Consider the following 19,788-nt stretch of genomic DNA (forward strand, 5'->3'; position numbering starts at 1 on the left):
GAATTCCCCAAAATAGGCATACCAGAGTGTTCCATTTCTATTACAGCAAATCCAGAAACAAATTCCAGATGGCAGCTTATTTCATACATATTCTGGCATATTTATGCTCTTGACTTCTCTACTTCTTTGGAAGTAAATTAATGCTCAACTCAAAACTAGCTTTTTAAGCACAGTTTAAAAAAAAAATCACCTGAATATATCACACCATTAACAAAAATCAATTACCAGATATAACTCTGAACTTGAAGACTGGAAAGAACACAGTATTTTGAAAGTACTGAAAGTAATTACAAAAATCACTTTGGTTAGAGAAATGCTTCTGCAAAGGTGGCTCTGTTTTACAGGGCCAGTACACAGACTGGATTTGAGAGTACCAGACAGGTCAAAGCAAACATCCAGAATGATACTGGGATGGATCCTCTGTAATGATCCTCAGTGTCCACACACTGTGCTCATTTAGCAACTACATAAGCCAAGAAATATGTGGGGGCAACTTCCAACTCCAGTTCACAGCAAGGCAACAAGAGAGTACTTAGCCTGTAAATTGAGATGTAAAATTTATATATCTATATATACATATAAACTAGCAGATAATAGATATGTAAACTGTATTATACAAATTTTCTTGTGACAGTTCCTGTCTCTCACTCTTATCACTTAGGCAATAACTAGGAAATCGTCAGATATTCCAGTACTATCCTGAAGATAAGCATAGTTTGCTATCTGATGAACTCCTAATGAACATACTGCTAATTGCATAACCTTCCTTCAGTACAGGAACTTTTCTGTTCATCAAGGGCACAGATTAAACAGCTTCTTTGCTTTGGAGCATCCTTGTAATTAATAATATATTCTTCCCACTTCTAAATATAACCTATAATGAGATGCTTTTAAGAATCCAAGCTGCACCTTTCACCAAGTGCTTTTGATCAGCAGCAAACGAGGCAGAGCTTGCTCAGACAACAGAGCCTGGTTTAACTGTGGCTGTCACTTCCCAGCAGCCCGATCCTGAAAGGCTGCAAACCCACTTCAAACAGGTCACAGCAGCAAAACACACCAACAGCAGCAAACACCTTCCTCCAGCTCAAACACAGCGTCTCGCTACCTCTGGGGATGTTCTGTGCACATCAGAGTGAAAAGAAGTATATATATAAGATATAGATAATATATATGATAGTGTTCATAGAGATATATTAGATAACTTCTGCTTAGTAAAGCAGAATTAACCCCATGAAAACTCTGCCATCAATCACCCATCAGGTGGTGAGCTACTACACTGTGCAAAATTATGTTTTCCATCCATGTGACATGTCACCTCTCAGAGATTTCTCCTGATTTCCATTTGTTAAGGAAAGACAGATTTCCAAGGATCACAGAACAGGAAAAAAAAGGTTTTGTGATACCTATGACTGTCTTTTGAGACAGTTTGAAGAACTACTTTACACTGAGGGTGGCTGAGCATGGGAACAGGCTGCCCAGGGAGGTCACGGGGTCTCCCTCCTCTGGAGAAATTCCAAAGCCACCCTCAACATGTTCTGTGTCACCTGCCTTGGCAGGTTGGACTGGATGATGTCCAAAGGTTCCATCCAACCCTAACAATTCTGTGATTCTGTGATTCTGTCATCTTCAAATACTGATCCATGTTTGGGGAGGAGGAGGGAGAGTGGCACTCCCTGACCCATGGAGTTTCCTTAACCAGAAAATGCTACTTTTGCACTGAAAATTCCTTCCCAGTGATCCAGATGCCCAACAAATTTCCAGAAGGAGTACCTCCCAGTGTCAGAGCCTACTGTGACTTGCAGCAGCTGAGTAAATGACTTTACTTATAAACTGTGCAGCTTCACTCATGTCTGTTTGCACCAGCTGAGAGAACTGTCCATGTTTAAAAGCTACAGGACCACTAAAGGAACTCTTGCACAGCAAAAGGCTGTCTTTCTACATCAACACTGCATTTAAACAACAGCATGTCTTTAAGACAGGTATCTATTTTGATTTAAAGACTTTAGTTGGCAAAGATATCTAGACAAGAAGTTCACCTGTTTATTTGCCACTACTGTTAAGAGCTGTATCTTATCTCTAGTTCTCTTATCTAGTTTTGGCTTCTGTTCACTGGATCACACTGACTCAGCTAAAGAAACAACTGTATGATAAAAACTATTCTCCAAGGAGACAGGTGTAAATTGATAAAGGCAACTCTCAACCCTCTCTTCAATAAATCAAATATCCTTCTAATAAAGTGTATTTTTTACTCTATAACCATGTGAGCCTTGTAAGATTGTTCACAACCCCTTGTCTGTGTTGATTGTTCACAACCTTTTCACTTTACAGCAGCTGCCCATGTCTTTTACCACCTCTCAGCCACCTGTTCTTCAGCTTGTTTAACATGGCCTCTAATTACATTGTCAACTACATTTTTGTAACCTTTATGTTTAAGTCAAACCACATATCACAAAATACACATAGTAGCTTATTAACGCACACAGTATCTTATTAACAAGGTCATGATCCAATCAAGAAACACTGAAAAGTGAGACAACTCTTGTTTTCCCTAACATGTTAACACAGATTTATTTATTTTTTCATCTTAATGCATTATGTTCTATTATCAGCCTGTTTGATTTTGTCCAAAACTAACAGCAGCACAATCAGCACACACAGCTCTCAGAGTTGAATTGTGTGTTGTTGTAGCTGTCAGGAACTTCAGGCTTACCCTGCAGATCTTCTACAGCAGGTTCTGTACTGTGCTCCATTTAACCTTTTAAACCACCATGAAAATGAAGACTTTCTTTCCAACCCAGCATCACTAAAAGAAGTAGAGATAAAGTCCTGTCACCTGCATAGTAGGTAAGATTGCACTTGGTCTAGATGAAGTGATTTTTTTATGACATTCAAGTTGAAAGTACACCTCATTTCCTATGCAGGTCAGCTATAATTTCCTATGCAGCCACCTAAGACTTGAGGGAGTCTGATGTCAGAACTTTAAATAACTGCACTCACAGTGTAACCTTTCCAAAACCTTCTCTGACAACAAGACAGAGTTGTCTTTATGTGGATTTTTCCACCTGCCAGTTGCAGGAGCAAGGGCAAGAGGAGCTGAAGGGGAAAGCATCTGGCAGACTGTAAGAGCTTTGCCTTAGGACTCAAAGCACCTACCCAGCCCTGCTTTACACCAAAGACAAGAGTAGCAAGAAGCCACCATCCCTGTCTGGTGACATGAGGGATATGGGATGAATGGCAAGCACAGGCACACCTTCCACTAATCATCCTGTGCCTCACAGAAAGGTCAGCTCTGCCTCTGTGAGTCAGCTCCTCTGCTCCGTGGGCATCTGTGCCATCTGCCCCAAAGAAAACAGATGCCAGGCTGCTAATCTGCTTTGAGGAGAGGGAAGGGATAGCCTGGCAGAGATTTTGATCCGTGTCACAATTACAGTCCAGTCCTGGAGCAACACACATTTTTCATGATCCCAAGCTGGAGTTAATACAAAAGCTGAGCTGAGCCAATATAACCTTCAGAACGTGAAGGAAATAATCTCTTACACATCCCCTAAAAAGCAATTGGAAGTATGACAAATGTCTGGATACTTTCAGAGTGCTTCATTCTGTTGGGTTAAAAACCACAAACCAAATAAAAACCACATACCAAAACAAGAGTAGTCATGTGAAATCATCAAAATAAAATACTCTTTTCCTAATGTTTGAAATAACCCCAACATCCTGATGGACTGTGTCTGGAGAAGTGTGCTCACAACAACATTCAAATGTATTACTTCAGGTTACATCGGACTTTTCAATAAAGGTAACACTGTGAGGCCACAGAAAAGACTAAGACCAGCCTACAAGTTACCCCAGCATCCAGATTCTGGCACCTTTGTGAAACAGTGCCCAGTCTCAACAACCCAGGTTATACAGAAAATCAGATGGAAATTTTGTGAGCCAGTTCAAGAAGAGTATATGACGTGGTCTTGCTGACTTTCAATCATCAGAATAACAGGACTTGGTCTGTCCAGACTCTCTGCTGTCTACGTCCAGTTCATAATATGGTTTCTGATGACAACACCTACACAGTTCATGATATGCTGGAGCTCCAGGTGTAGTAACTGTCTTTCAAAAGGCAGATTTGTGCATCCATGTGTTGTGTGTGCTGACATGTGTCACCCATGGCTGCCATCACTGTGCACTGAATCACCACACTCGAGGCCTGCATGCTGCTGTTCCTCCCTCCCCTTTCAAACCTCCCCAGTCTCAGCCTGTTTGGATTTCCAAAAGTTTGGGAAAGTGGTTCAGTAATTACAGCACAGAGGAAGTAAGTCAGCACATATGTGGGTTTGAACTACAAAAATTTTTCATTTGGCTCAGGAAAGAAAATGTGTATTGAAAGCCAGAAACATCAGTTCTCAAAATATTTGATGAGCAGACAGGGACACAAGCACTCCTTCTGGAACATACGTTACACAACAGCTTCCAGTGGCAGCTGCTTTACACTCTTTGGAAAAAAAGACACCACTTTTTCCAAACCAATACCGTAGGAGATGAATGAAAAGAATCCAAGTGAAGAAGAATCTGATGCAGAATTGTTATTAGGCTATGAAAAGGTAAGAGCTCATCCTACAGTTGTGAAGTTCCTTCCTGATTTGAACACGTTTTACTCAGGAATCTGAATCCCAGACATATTTTTCTTTTAATTCTTTTACACAATTTTAGAGATCTCTTCTTCATTTATTATGTATAACAGGGATAACATTTTTATTTAGTTTAAATTGGCCTTTTCTAAACACCATTATACAGCTTCAAGCTACTTCCCTTTGAAATGTTTTCACAGTGGTCGTCTCCCTGGTATTTAGAACTCACCATGACTAACTCCTCATAGCTTCTTAAATATATGCAAAAAGAAAAGGACTTTGATTTATGTTACTAAATGCAGTCAAATCACAGACTGTCTCCTGAAGCCAACCTTTAAAAACATTAATAAATATTTTATACCATATGCTGAGAATATCATGGGCTCCCATCTCACGAGGGAAACAGAAACACATGGAAACTCCTTGCTCACTAGTCTGTGGAAAGAATCTGTAATGCAGAACTCAGACAGGAGGGTGGATAGAAGTTGTTATGCACAAGCACAATGCAATGGCTGCTATTAAATAAACAGAAAATCTCGCACATTAGGACTCAAACTGTGCTCAGAATTCAGACTACCAGCAATCTGAGGCCACCAGCAGTTTAGCTCTGTTACTTCTTCTGTTTTTCATTCCAAGTACTGCTTCAAAGGATAATTCTGCATTTCAAATAAAACAAGGTATAATGTTTACACCAGCACAGTATCACAATAAAAGGAAGGAAAAAGAACAATGAAAATTCACTTTCTTTTCATAATCCTGACATACAATTCTGCTTCAATATTTCTCTTTAAACCTTCTCAACCAAGAGTACCAGCTCATGAAAAGTAACAAGGAATAGCTCAAAACACTCTAAATGGAGCATGACTGGTACTGAGACAACATCGAACTGCTACTCTGCAGTGATGAGCTGACTTCTAGACAACCCAAAAATCCTGCTACCAGTCCAACAGCAGCTGGAAGTAGCAATAAGTGACCTTTAAATTTCAGGACAATAAATCCACATACAGCATGCAGTAGAACAGCAAGAGGCAAAATCTGAGAGCACATATGGGAGAGATGATCTGTGCCTGAAGGCTACACAGATTCAAAACTCCCACCTTTTTTTTTTTTTTTTAAGCTTTTACACGGATGGTTTTGAAGAAGTTGCTTAAGCTCAGTTTTTGTCAGAGCCTGTGCACCTCACTGCCCTCACTGAACTACTGATGCATGTACACATGTTATTAAAGCACAGGCATGGTCAGATGCCCCCCTTCCCACTAGCACTGCAGAAGGAAAATCTGCAAAAGGAATTGCTTCCTAGAAGCCATTAATTTAGAGCATTCAGCTTTGGAGAAACTGCCTACAATGAAGCATCCAAAAAAGGTGCATTTATTGGCAATCTTGTTCATCAGTGTCAGCCTGGAGCCTATGCATATTTCCTTGTGCACTTGTGAATGTCTAGGCTTTACTCTTTATCTACACTTCTAAGAAAACAGTAACTTAAGAAAATATCTTACTGAACAGATGTGGATAAAAAATTTAAAAAAGGGACTGCAATAGAGCAACATTTAACTTAAAACATCCCCACATGATCAACTTTTATGCAGTTAATAAAAAAAAAGGCAAGAAATTAGTCCAAAAAGAGTACCACAGTTTAGAGCTTTTAACCCAGTGGTAAAATCCAATCACAATTTATAGTCCTATTATTACCTGGTGTCTATCAAAGATGAACATACTCAACAGACATACTCCAATCACCTATTTATAACAAAGTGGCATCTCTGTGAGCAGTTTTGACAAAATCACATTACTTTGTTTGCAGATGATGACACTTTTAACCACTTCACTCACCTACTGTCCCACCACGAGGCAGCAGCAGAGCCAAAACAAACCCAGGGTTCTTGACTGCCAGACCTGCATCTCAACAACCTTCCAGCATGATTCTCCCTCACAGGCTATTTTTGCCAAATCTATAATAACTATGTGAATACAATTATCTATCACCTTTCTGTGTATATGAAGGGTAACCCTCAAGCCATGCCTGGCATCAGATGAGGGACCCCTGTGATGTTCTTACTATCACCTCTGTTCCCTCCTGCTGCTGTTACTGAGTTTTATTGGTCTTTCTGCTTTTCTCAGTCTGTTCTGCTGCAGAATCCCTCTGCAAGGCCCCAGTAACCCCACCAGGGCCATAAGCTCTGTGCCAGAAGGCACCTGCACAGGTCTGGGCAGACCCCCACCGGCTTCGGCAATGCTCTGCTGCAAAGGTAATTACAAAGGAAATTGTGAACACTCTTACAGGACCCTTGTTGGAGCCACTTTTCTCAAACACCTCACACACCTCTTGGTGCTGAAATTACAAACCATAATTAAACTTGGTGGTTAAGTGCTTGGTGTTTATTGGATAGAAGCACAGTTTAGAAGGGGGTTGAGTAGTTAAGTGCAAGAAGGATTTAAAAATGTGATTTTAAGGGTGACGATGTTTCTTTAAGCTCTTAAATGCAGTTTAGTTCCCTGTCTGGCTTGAATATAGTGAATTAGGAACTGTTTCTCCAAGTTCCACATCAGATAACATAGGTAATTATAGAAAGAGAATAGAACTTTAATTATGAGAAAACCCATAAATTGTTCTATTGTGATCTTCTGCAGCGTTGCTGTTTCTTATAAACTAACACATTGTGCAAGCTGGAAAGAGACCAATGATAAAAATAATCAAAAGCCCTACTAGAAACTTAGACATGTTTTCCCTTTGTAAAAAACAACACACTGTATCTGACTGGTTGAGAGATTTGAATTACCTCTTCCAAAGCCCATCTCAATTTTTCTTCAGTGATTAATTTAATTAAATCTACTATTCCATGGTGTGTTTTTTCATTTTACATAGACTATACAAAAGCTTGGTGCACTCTGGGAAATCTGGGAGATTAGAAAATTTTACCAACAGCTTTTTATCTTGATTTCCTCCCAGTCATTTTCATCTGAAGCAACCTGTTTGATTAAGATGATGTTCCTGAGCATGCCAGCAATCAGGTATTTTTAAAAGTAAAACATCAGTAGATGCACCTGATAAGCAGAACTGAATAAGCTGAAAAGCTGGAATATCATTAGAACGTGGTCAGAGAGATCAGAGTCATAGGGAAGAGTCCAGAATTGGAACTCCCTAACATGTCAGGCTACTAATTGGATAGTCAGCACCTTTTCCCCTGTGTTTTGGTAGCTCTGCAGTTGATGCCCGGGACAGACACACCTGTACCAATAAAGAAACACTTCAGGGAAGATCAGGTCCAGCGGCAGCAGCTCCACTTCTGCAGGCACTCGAGTACAAATGAGACCGGGGGTTCAGGTCACTCCTTCCCTTTCTTTCTCTGGATAATCAAGCAGCAATGCTGTACCCTGGGCACTGGGAAGGGGAAATGCTCACAGAGCACACGCTGGGCTCCATCAGGAGCCGGCTGGTTGCACACAGCCATGAACACACAGCCTCTTCACAAGCCTCTCAACTGCGTGGAGAGCCCAGCACACCCCAGGGGGGTCTCTGAGTCTCTGTATCCACAGCTGCTCTTTCACTTTCCTCCCTCCCAGGCTCACTTTCTTTCTCTTGTTCACAGAGATTATTCCGATTCTAATCAAAACAGGGAGGAAAAAGCCCCACAGAACGCTAGGGGGACAAAATTATACAAAGGATAAAGGAGTGGAGCAGCATCGAGACCAGACCCGTTTGTAAAAGAGATTATGGTCGCAAAAGTGCTCCTTGTCAAGAGGGAAAATAAAGGCACAAAAGGTCCCTAGATGAGCAAACATAATGAAACCTGCCAAGATGAGTGATAAAATCATAGAAAGAAAAATTATACAGGTCTCCAGGAAACTGCCAGAATTCACTGTAAAACATTTTTTCCTGCTTCCTGAAATCTGCATCTTTTTTGAATTAAAATGAGAAGCTTGCCCATTACAGTGCAACATTGGTATTTGACCTCGTATCTGCCAGGATGGTATCTCTTCCCTGTACTGTCATATCAGACTGAACATATCAGACATCACCCAGGACTTCCTAAAAAACTCACACCATAAAGGAAAAACTGAGTGCAGTGTCCCAGCCCATGTCAGGCCATCTCCAGCAGCTGCAAGGAAGCCATTGCACCCTTGCTGGCAACACCTGCATGGCCAGAGAGGCCACTGCTGCATCAAGATCCCAGCTCACTCCAAAGGAAGATGCTGCTTTTTCCATGCTGAAGTGACAACTCTACTGAGGTGTTCAAGGTACCAATAAATGAATTGCTGCTCAAAGGGACAGAGAGGACATGAAGAACTCAGGGCAAAAAAAGCATTCAGCAGACAAGCATAGACTTAATATTTCGTATGTCCTCGCTCTTTTATGTGCAAAAGAAAGTCTGAAAAGGCTCTGCTGCTATTAAGTAATTGTGTTTCGTATCTCAGAGTGAACATTTCATCTTTTATATACATACAAAGAAACCCCACCTGTTTTCTTTTTCAGAGGATGGAACAGGCAGCTTAGATGGCGATTTTAATTGAATGTGTTCGGGCTGTTGCACAAGAATACTGGCGTGTAGACCTGTGGCTGATAAGAAAAGACTTTCCCTTACCACCTACACCTTGACTTCATTACAAATATCCCTGCTGGTTCTCACAACTCATCTCCAAGTTTGACACTTGCAACATGTCTAGAGGCAGGTATTCAAGCAGAAACAGAAGTTCTAGCAAAATTCAGTATGTTAATTGCTATTTCTCATTCCCATTCCACACGGGGCTGATATCCCTGCTGAAATACTTGAATGACTTTTATGTGTGTGTGTGTTTGTGCATTTCTCATCCCACGTGTATCATTTCACCCACATAAATGCACACGCAATGGCTAGAATTGAAAGTGTTGATTGTCAAACATGCTAGACATGTTAATCCCTGCACAGAAAAAAAAAAAAAGGGAGAGAAGTGTGGTTATGTTTGCACTGAAATGACTGGTGTTTGCAACCTCTATGCCAAAACAGAGGATTCAGTGTTCTTACAATAACTTGAGTGTCATACAGCTCAGAGAGCTCAAATGACATGGTAGGATGACTACCTAGCAGCCTAAGCCAGAAAAACAGTGCAATAACTGGCATGAGTGCATTCCCATGGGAACGTGTAAAACGTGAGGTCTAACAAAGCTACTGAGTCCTCTGTATTTTAACGCCAAGGATTCTTCAGATGTTTAGTATGTTAAAATACAAAAAGGGTGAGCTGAAATGTGTCACTTCAAATATAGCCATTGAATACAGTGCCCCTAGAAAGGAGGCTGGAGCTACTGTTAAAGCAAAGCCCTGATTAAGGCTCCCATTGCATCCCACAGAGGCCCAGGGGAAGATCCACACTCCCCTCCCACGCGCACAGTGCAGGCAGTGACCCTCACCCCAGAGCACAGTCTCACTGAAAGCATTTCAGAGCACTGAAAATCTCCCGTGCAAAGTTTAAATTACATAAATTATCTACCAAAGCATGCAGAGACTGCATATTAAACTAGTCTTAATCATGATCCTAATCCTCAAGGAAGCAGGATGGAGTATCATGAGACCCTTATTAAAACTGTAAAAGATTTCAGTGGGAGCTTGTCCTGAATGAAAACACAATTCTACAACTGTAGGAATGGAGAAAGAGAGGAAAAATACCCATCAAGGAAAAGGTGGTGGAACAAGGAATCACAGCTTCAACAAACAAGTCATTATGATACTGAAATGGAGAAGCTATTTTAATGGCAACAACGTTAAAATGAAGTCATTTGATATTCACTTATTTTCCTCACACTGTAATTTACCCATTTAAGAAAGAAAAGGTTTGCTGACTGTGCTCTTGCACTGCAATACTGCTTCATTCAATTAAAACATTTCAATTTTCAAATTATGTTTTGCCTTTGATTCCCACAAATTATTTCCCTTTCACATCAGCCATAATAATTAAACCAAACAAACAAAACCAGAAATATAAGAATCAGGGAATCTGAATTTCAGAAAGCAAGTGGTAAGAGAATAGAAAAAACAAAACACCAAGCAATGAAAAGCTACCTGAGATTTCTGAAAACCTTTTAAGTTTTTAGTAGCTCAGTATTTATAGCCTGTTAAATAATTATACATACAAGAGCTTCACACACTCAACTTTCATTTTCCTGCTATTCTCTCCTTTTGAAATAACTGCAAGATTAATTATAGCCATAAAAAGGCAGCATCAGACTCTTTTATGACCACTGCTGTTTATGAACTGCATGAACACATTAGACCAATAGGAAAAATGCTTAAATGCCGGTGTTTAAATCTTTGTAGCAGTCAAACAGCAAAAGCTCAGAGCTGATCTGAGCTATGGGAACACTGCAAATGTCAGAGCTGGCAATGCTACATGAAGAAGTGACTCGCTCACAAGGTAACACTGCTTAAGAACAGAACAATACAAACATCAGAAAAGACCCAGTAGGTATTTTCTGTTGGTTTTCCTATGGAACTTGGTCAGCCCTCTGCAAAGGTCACTTCTGACATGAGCTCTAAACACCTTCCCTTAAAGGAAAAACACATTTTGTTTTGAATAGGTATTAGTGAAAACCCTTCAGCACCGGTAGAATTGCAGCACAATCACTGCAAATCCTAAATTCATTTACATCTCTAGGTAAGTAAAATGCTGAGATCACCAAAGCCATGTAATCATCAAAAAGGAGATGTAATTCTCTGCCCATGAGCCACAGACAAAGTTATCCCACTACGAGGGATAAACTGGCAGGCTTTGAGTTCGCCGAATTTCCTTTGATGTAAAAAGAGTAATTTCACACTTCAAGAAAAGGAACAGGATGCAAGAAAAAACTGGATTTGATTCCTTACCCTGTCAAAGACTTCTTGTGCTATTCCCTATAGTTTGGTGTTCTTTGGGATGTTGAGGTTGACTTGGGGTTGCTCAATCAGGACACAGCTGGAGGGATTCAAGGCAGTTACAGTGGATAAGGAACCAGAGGCACTTGGGAAACAAGTGAACACGGGCTGGCATGATTCAATGAGGAGTGAAGGTACATTTGTGAGAATCTGAAGAGTTTTAATACACTTAGGATAAAAAGGACTTTTAAAAATCTGCACAGGACTGTAAGCCACCATCCCTAGGGAACTACTAGTCTGCTAACAGGCTTCAACAAGTCTTGTCCACCCCTAGTGTACTGTTGAACACTTCCATGGAAAAGGAGTTTTCAAGAGTCTGGAACCTTCTGCAAAGTAGGCCTGGAAGCTAAGGAGCATACTAGAGACAGAGGAATGAATTAATTTTTAAGTTATATTTTGGATGTGAGAAAGCTTTGACAGAGGTGAGTGAACAATGCAAACACTGTATCCTGATGGCAGAATTGTGTCATTGCCAATTATCTGACAAAACAATCTGAAATGAGAGACTACATACAAGGAGAGGTTGAGGGAACAGCATTTGTTAGGACATCATAAGAGAAGGCTAAAAGAAGATATTATTGCTGCCTTTTACTCCAAAATGGGAGGGACTAGAGAAGATGGAGCCAGACTGTTCTCGGATATCGACCGTGACAGGATGGGAGGTGACAGACACATTCTGCAACAAAGGAAAGCCTGTTGAGATAAAGGGATTTTTTTTTTCATTAATAAGAGTGGTCAAACATGAGGACAGGGGTCTACTTTGAGCAGGGAATTGGACTACATGACTCCCAGGGGTCCCTTCTGTCTTAAATTATTCCATGACTTCATGGAGAGAGGATCATGGCTGTTTTCCTTTTATTCTGTCTCAATAAATTTGATCACATTGACAACTCAAAGCTTTCATCATTAGCCCTACAAACCAGCCTGGGCACCTGGAAAATGAGACTGCCACTTTTGTGCCTTGTCACTGGGAGGACCCTGTGGCTCTAGAAGTGTTTCCACACCCTGTACCTTGTCCTGTGTTTGTTTTACAGATGGGGCCCTCAGCTGTTGTAGTTCAGCAGTGCTCCCAACAGCCCTGTGAGGACAGTGACAGGGGGACAGTGACAGGATCATTGAAGCTGCTGTATTTTCTGTGGGCATTAGCCACTTCAGCGTAGTGAGAGTGTTGTTAAAATGCACACCTGTACATCTGGCATTAACATCGCCGCATTCAATTCCCAAAATGATCTCTAACAAATTAATCCAACAGAACAGTCCTTCATTTACACGTTTCACTGCATTTGCAACCCCCCACCATCTTATACATATACAAACAGATCTGCTCTTAACCTTAGGGGGAAAAAAAAGGAAAAAAATGCGCTCTCTGTGACTGCCCCAGGTCCTAAAACCTGATATCTGGCTGTGTCTGGCTGATTTGGCCTAGTTTTTTTTCTTTTGCTACTTGAATTCAATGGCCCAGTGTATGTGATGCCCTGAAAGAGACAGTCCACCCTTCCTCAGGAAAAATTCTCCAAGGGCAAGGAACAGTTTATTAAGCCTCTTTCCACAAAAGCACAGTAATGTCACCAAGCTCACTCAGTCATGCAGGAGATCTGTATCAAAGGAGGATAACAGAGATGTAATAGTAACACCCTTTGGGGTGGAGGGAGAGCTGGGAGAGGACTGTGCATTTGGGGGTGAACAGAACCATCAACACTACCCACAACTACAGGATTTTGCATCTGGGCAACTTCATAGAACTTGAAGGCAGAACTGACCACCAGTGTGAGAGATTAGAATACACAGCAGCAGCACACAGAGTGGCTGGGACGATGGAAAATACCCATTAAAAATATAACTGGCAGGTTTGGATACATCTCCCTGAACAGCTTGTGACATGTACTTCAAAATAAGAAAGGACTGCATGAATTGGTACTGTATTTCAAACCAACATTCAGGGTTTGATTTTGTATTTCATTTCCATTTTAAGATCTATTTCCAGGACTGCTGCTTATTAAACCTGCCCTATTAAATCATTCCCCTATTAAATGCAATATGAATTAAGGTTTCCTCTTTTCCTTCTCTTCCTCGTAACACCCTACAGTACCTTTCTGTATAATAATTTCTGTTCTTAACTAGGAGAATGTCACATATCTGAAAAAGAAATAAGTGGTGAGTTTATGGCTGCCTGCATTCCTCCATCTCATTATATATACAATGTCCTAAGGCAAGAGTTTGCCAGCTTAGATTTTCACTTGCTCTACCCCTTTAATTTGTGTTCCCATCAGTGCTGTTACTGTTTGTTAGCATTTGTTTTTATTTTTCTCTAGAGATTTTTTTTTGGCTTAAGTCATTGATTAAATAATCAAAATACTTCAGAGGGAAATTTAAAATTTCCTTCTTGTATAAAGAGTAGAATGATTCAGTACCTGCACTGGAACAGCATAAAGTGGGTAATATTCCTTGTGCTGGAGGTCTCTGTTAGCTCAGCCAGAAGAATGACTTCCCTTCCCCCTTTCTCAGCTTCAAGAAACTGGATAAGGAAAAGGTGAGGAATCTTTCCATATGCATAAGCAAAGCCTGTGCAAATCAACAGTGGCTGCACCACAGCTCCAGGGTGATCACTGAGCCACACTGGGCTGCTTTTAGTGAGAGCAATGAAAAACAGGTCCAGGGCTCTGGAGCAATGAAGAGCACATGTAGGGTACCAAACCTGCAGTTGCCAGAGGCATGCTGCTGCTGAACCTTGCAGCAAACAATTATAACATCCTCATCATTCAAGCCTCCTCCGAGGTCAAAAATATTTTCCTGATCTCAAAACAGCTGCTGGTGAGGTGTGTGGGAGTTGAAGGCATCAGGTTGACAGCAGCACTAACTCTCCTCCCACTACTTCCAGATACTTTGCTCCCCTATTTAATGCTTTCTGGGGAGCTCTGTGCATACCAACAGGCTGGAACGATGGACATGAAATCCATTTCCACTTCAGAGCACCCTCCAGCAATGGCAGCTCTGCACCACTCCAGGCTCTCCCTGACACAGGCAGGGAGAAGCAGTAAGGGCTGATGTCAGACAGGACAAGCTGCTCCTCTCCTGCCTCTTTCCTTGGTGAGCATCCTGGGCAAGGACAAAGTGGTTCACCTGTTTTATGTACAAACAGTCAACCTTTCCTGAGCAGAGGAAGTTCAGGCAACTGCTGACTCTAAAAAGGCATTGTTGAGGAAGAGGAGGCTTGTAATTGGCATGCCCAAGAACTACCTCTTCCCCTTCCCCACCAGGAACACCATGGCAGCAACAGCTAAGTGGTGCTTCTTTGTTCCCTCTCACCCACCCCCCCATTTCTTTTCATTTAATAAACATGTTTCTCAAAATAACTTTCTTCTCCCTCAATATTAAATTCCTCCTCCCTCTCCCAGCCTCAATCAACACAACTTTTTGAATGTGAACTGGGCTCTTTCTTCCCCTTGTGGACAGCATTCATTTCTGAGCTCACATGGTTTGGCTTCTTGTGATTTCAGGGCTCACTCTGCTTCCACACAGAAACAGAAAATGTAATAAAACACACCTCCTCCCCAAACTGACAGTTATTTCCGATAAGGATTTCAGAGACAACAGATCCAGCCCACAGGATGCCCCTGAATATATCAGCTTACAGAAAAGGGGGACACATTCCTCTAAAACCTTAATATAAATTAAATGAGACAAAATACATTCAGCAGCCAGATAATAGCACTGAAAAACTGACAGATGGCAGAACACTGAGGTTTAGTGGTGGCACTCACACGTTACATGAATAATTCACTTGGACAAATGTATGGATGTGAGAGCATGTTCAGGTTAAGGATCTGACTCAAAGAAAAATGAAGAAAGATAAGCACAGTTTCTTCTTCACAATGACCCATTTCAAACCAACAGCCTGGATAACCAAAATCAGTCCATGCCACAAACTAATCAAACCAATGTCCATAACAGAGAGAAGTCCTATAGAGCTCATCAACTGAGAATTCAATGGCACTCATGAGATACCCTTACAGCCACCACTCCCAGACACATTCAGTGGCTTGAAGAAAACCCAGTTAAGAAATAATTGCATGAATAGCAGAAAAGGCTGCAGACATCACAGGTCCAGCAGAAGTCAGGCCAGATGTGGTGCGATCTCACCTATCCAAGAGAAAACAAGTCATGCTGTCCTGAGCACCTGGGGATGAGCAACAAAGCTGAGCAACTCCAGCAATTTGGGAAACAGAGAAAGCAAAGTACTGTTTTGGCTTTGTTAAAATCCAAAACCCAACCCCACAAACTGTTACCCTTAACTGAGCATTAGAGATGGGGACACAACATCTCTAACTGCCAGTAAGAGAGCACAAACTGTATTTAAAACCATACCACAAAAGCATCCAGAAAATAAAAAGCTATTTAGCAGGTGGCTAGATGCTGAGAGAAACTGCCTTGTTTTCATCACACTGTATGCTGGAAGTACTCCTAAAATGCAACAGTCAGCACTATCAATGCTCTTTAACTCCCTGGCTCAAATGGTCTATGGACAATGTCCCAGTACTGCATTAATTGAGGAGCAGCCCCAGATCCTGGCAGAGGTGCTGGCAACTACATGGCCTGTCTTAAAGCAATTGATTTTATAAAGCAGTTTGATCTTGGTAGAGGTGAGAAATCTCTATTTCTCAACCTGCCCCTTTCCCTAGGGAAGCTCTGCAGTGCAGGCTCCTCCACAGGACTGTGCTGCATTTCTAAGCAGGAAAAATGAGACAGTTACAAGGATCTGAAGTCGTTCCCCACCACAGAGAGAAAGTTCAGTCTTGATTTCATCAGAGAGAAAGAAAATGGGACTAGAGGAAGGGACTGTACAGGAATGTCCAACTATACATCTTGCCTCTCACTACATCATCTGTCTGTCGTTGCAGCCTCTTCTTTGCCCTTAATAACATTTACCCACACAAGGAGCCAGGTCTTTTCCATTAAGGGTTCAAACTACAAGCAGAGCCCAACACTTTCTTGTTTAATGGCCTGCCAGGTTTATAACTCGCTGCTGTCTTATCAGCAGTGGCAAACATGTTTGAAGTTACCCCACAAGCAGCACTGGGATGACATGTTACCAGGGTGACTGCGTCCTCACAGAGCAGATCAGCCTTTACTACTTGATCTTCATCTGAGTAAGTGTGAACTTCAGATTTGAATAATCCCAGAAAACAAGTATCAACATTCAAGTACCCTGTGAATGTTGAGATTCAGGTCCATGTACACACCATACAAAAACTGATCTATTTTGCTAAAACACATAAAACCTAAATGTCTTACTTTGAGGCAAAGCACAGTTAATCTGCCCGATACAGTTATAAACCAAGTATGGCATAGCTACATGCCACAGTCTGTTAAACTGGTCTCAAAGCCCTTGTAGTTAAAAAAACAAATTAAGAATTGATCCCTACAGGTACTGCTGCTTTCACTAGGAAATCCTGACTCATCTTAGTCATAAATGTACTACAGAATGGGAACAAACTTCTTCCTGTGTCGAGGTGACACTGGCCTGCTCCCATTACCAGCAGGGAGTTATTTCAAGGGCCATCTATTTTTCAGAACAAAAGAACCTGCACAGAAATGCAGACTTCAGTGGTCTTAGAAGTTTTCAAGCATGTAAAGAAAAAAAAATAAATAAAAAAAAAAATCACAAAACTCTGAACAAATTGCTTTGCTCTGAGGATGGCAATCCTGTATGGTAATAATCAGAGGCTCAGGTCAAGTTTCTTTTGTGATACTTAAGATTTAAGGCTGATTTCCCCAAAGGATGAAATAAGTGGAGGAAAAAAGGGAAAATGAAATGTCTAGAAAAGAAATGGAAGATGACTATCAAAAATTGTCAGGGATCTTAGCACTGCATAATCTATCCACAGGTTGTGCTATGGCCTATTTGCAGGCAGAGACTGCAGTGAATGGAGCTGCTCAGTTATGCAGCCCCCCTGCAGACAATCACACAGTGGAAGTGGGATTAATGAGACACCTTTTAACTAAGGAGGGTGCAGGGTGAAAGACCAACAAATATAGTACATAAATATGTTAATGTATTTATCCAAGTGATTTTTTTCCTGCAGCCTGTACATGGCTGCAAAAATGATTCAGTTCATTTTATGCAAGAAAAGTGCATTCGTCTTCCTTAATTAGGGAGAAAGTAGGACTGGTACTAGGATTAAAAATAAAAGTATGGTTAATTTTGAAGTGCTGTGTGCCCCATTCTGGTGAAATTTGATAAAATACTTCCTCCAACACTGCTTCTGACTCATGGGAATATTTGTGCAGTACATGACTGGAAATTCAGTGGAACAGCTTGTACTAATGTCTTGGTCTGCCCAAGAACAAATCTGCAGACATAAGTAAGCACACAAATACCAGTCTACATATTAGTTCTCTCATGAAAATATCCCTGGAATTCCCTTCAACTCAACATGAGACAACCCTTCAAAGTTCTAGAACGATGGAGCACAAATGGGCCTCCTCAGAGAGTCATGAGAATGAGATAAAATGTACTATATGAAAATCAAGCATGTTCTTCTGACTTACTGGGTTTTTTAAAGGTTGTTACCTGCAGTTAACATGTCACACTTACTCTCAGTTTTAGTTATTTTACATTGCTCCTCTTTCATCTGCTACTTTGTCCCCTCCATTTGTTCTCAGAGGAAAAATAAAAAATGAAAAGACTGAGCAATGCTCTGACATTGCAAAGCTCCTCTGTAATGGCAGAAGTGCTGTCTGCAGTGATGATAAATCCCAATATGGTAGCATGCAAAACACTGCAAATCTGAGTTTCCAAAAAGCCTGATCCCAGGTGTGACTCTTCATGCATTGCTGCTAATCAGTGCTAAGATGTTTGTAATTCCCTTACAGACAGAAATCCACACCAGACAGTGCTGTCTGTATCATAGTCTGGAAAACTGGCACATTTGAAAGTTTGTAAACCATGTGATTTGAACGACCTGAATCTTTCGTGTCTGTAATTTTTGTTCTAACGAGCATAAGCTGACAGATCATCCTGCAAGTGCTGGGAATAACAGCTTCAGTTTCTTATCTGTGCTTGGATAAGACATGTCTGAGAAACACCCCTTTTCTGTGCTACTCACTGCATGCTGCTTCCGACTCATCTGACCCGTCCGGACACTCTTCTTCACCGTCACACTTCCACCTGGCTGGGATGCAGTGGCCGTTGTCACAAGTGAAATCTGACTCGGCACAAGTTTTCTTTGCTGCAATAAAAGAAAAAAGTACTTGGCATGAGTATAAGCAGTGCAGAAGATCCACTAAGGATGACACTGATTGCCCTGTATTAAGAGGATTCATTTCACATTCAACATTGCTTCTTCACGACAGAGCCAAACGTATCACAGGTGGGTGTTTATTCTCACTAGAACTCTTACCCCTCCATTATTTAACAAGGAGTCACCCTTCTGTGTCTTTTTCCAACCATTCAAAAACCAGCAATGTTCTTTTTCAAAATAGTTTTCTAAGGCTTTTACTATAAAAAGCTGCTGCCTTCATGGAACTGAAAGAGTGCTCATGATTTACGGACAGGTAAGACAACAAGTCTCACCTTTGGAGTACTTAATCTAAATAATAATATTTCTATCTATGCAATCTATTCATGGCTTTTTAGTACCTCTGTCACTGCAGTAGATGGTCATAAAGCACTCCTTCAAATACTAAAATTCATTTCATTAAATGCCAACCACTCCACACTCTTTGCTTTGCTTGCATTAATCCTGGGCTTGAAAGAGACAAGACATGAACTCAAGCGATTAATTGGTCTGTTCCTCTGTGCCAGTGATGCAGCACCACCAGTGCTCTGCAATACCAGTCAGCATCTTTCCACTGCAGCAAAGAGAGAATTCTACATATACTTGGCTGCTTCAGTCCATGGACTCAGTGTCCATGTGACCACCAGTCATTCACAGCTTGGCTGAACTTGGTGCCTTCAGTGGCTTTTCTGCCATGGACTGGAGTGAACAGCTGTGCCATGGGAGTCCTGAGAGGGCTCAGGCTCAGTGTCACCACCCTGGCAGTGAAATACTCTCTGGATAACTGGTATCTACCTTCACTAGTATCAACTGGCACAGGAAGTGGTGGTGGGGAGATTTGTTTCTGCCCCTGCAAAGCTGCTCACAACCTAATAGGATCACAGGAAAATTCAGGTAGTGAAGGACCTCAGAAGGTCACCAAGTCCAACCTTCTGCTCAAGACAGGCTCAGCTCTGAGGTCAGACCAGGCTACTCAGTGTTTTATCCAGCCTGGTCTAGAACACCCAAGAC

The 19,788-nt window shown here is 41.3% G+C and overlaps 1 protein-coding gene across 2 annotated transcripts in view; it reads right to left on the reverse strand.

Moving 5' to 3' along the window:
• The window catches only part of LRP8 (LDL receptor related protein 8), a 172,629-nt gene that overhangs the window by 47,600 nt on the left and 105,241 nt on the right, over positions 1 to 19,788 (reverse strand). For both annotated transcript variants that reach the window (XM_032696677.1, XM_032696676.1), the window contains exon 3: positions 18,607 to 18,729. In XM_032696677.1, coding sequence (XP_032552568.1) covers positions 18,607 to 18,729 — 123 coding nt within the window. The remainder of the gene's footprint in view (positions 1 to 18,606; positions 18,730 to 19,788) is intronic.

This window comes from Chiroxiphia lanceolata, chromosome 9 (assembly GCF_009829145.1).
Source record: "Chiroxiphia lanceolata isolate bChiLan1 chromosome 9, bChiLan1.pri, whole genome shotgun sequence".
Taxonomy (NCBI): domain Eukaryota; kingdom Metazoa; phylum Chordata; class Aves; order Passeriformes; family Pipridae; genus Chiroxiphia; species Chiroxiphia lanceolata.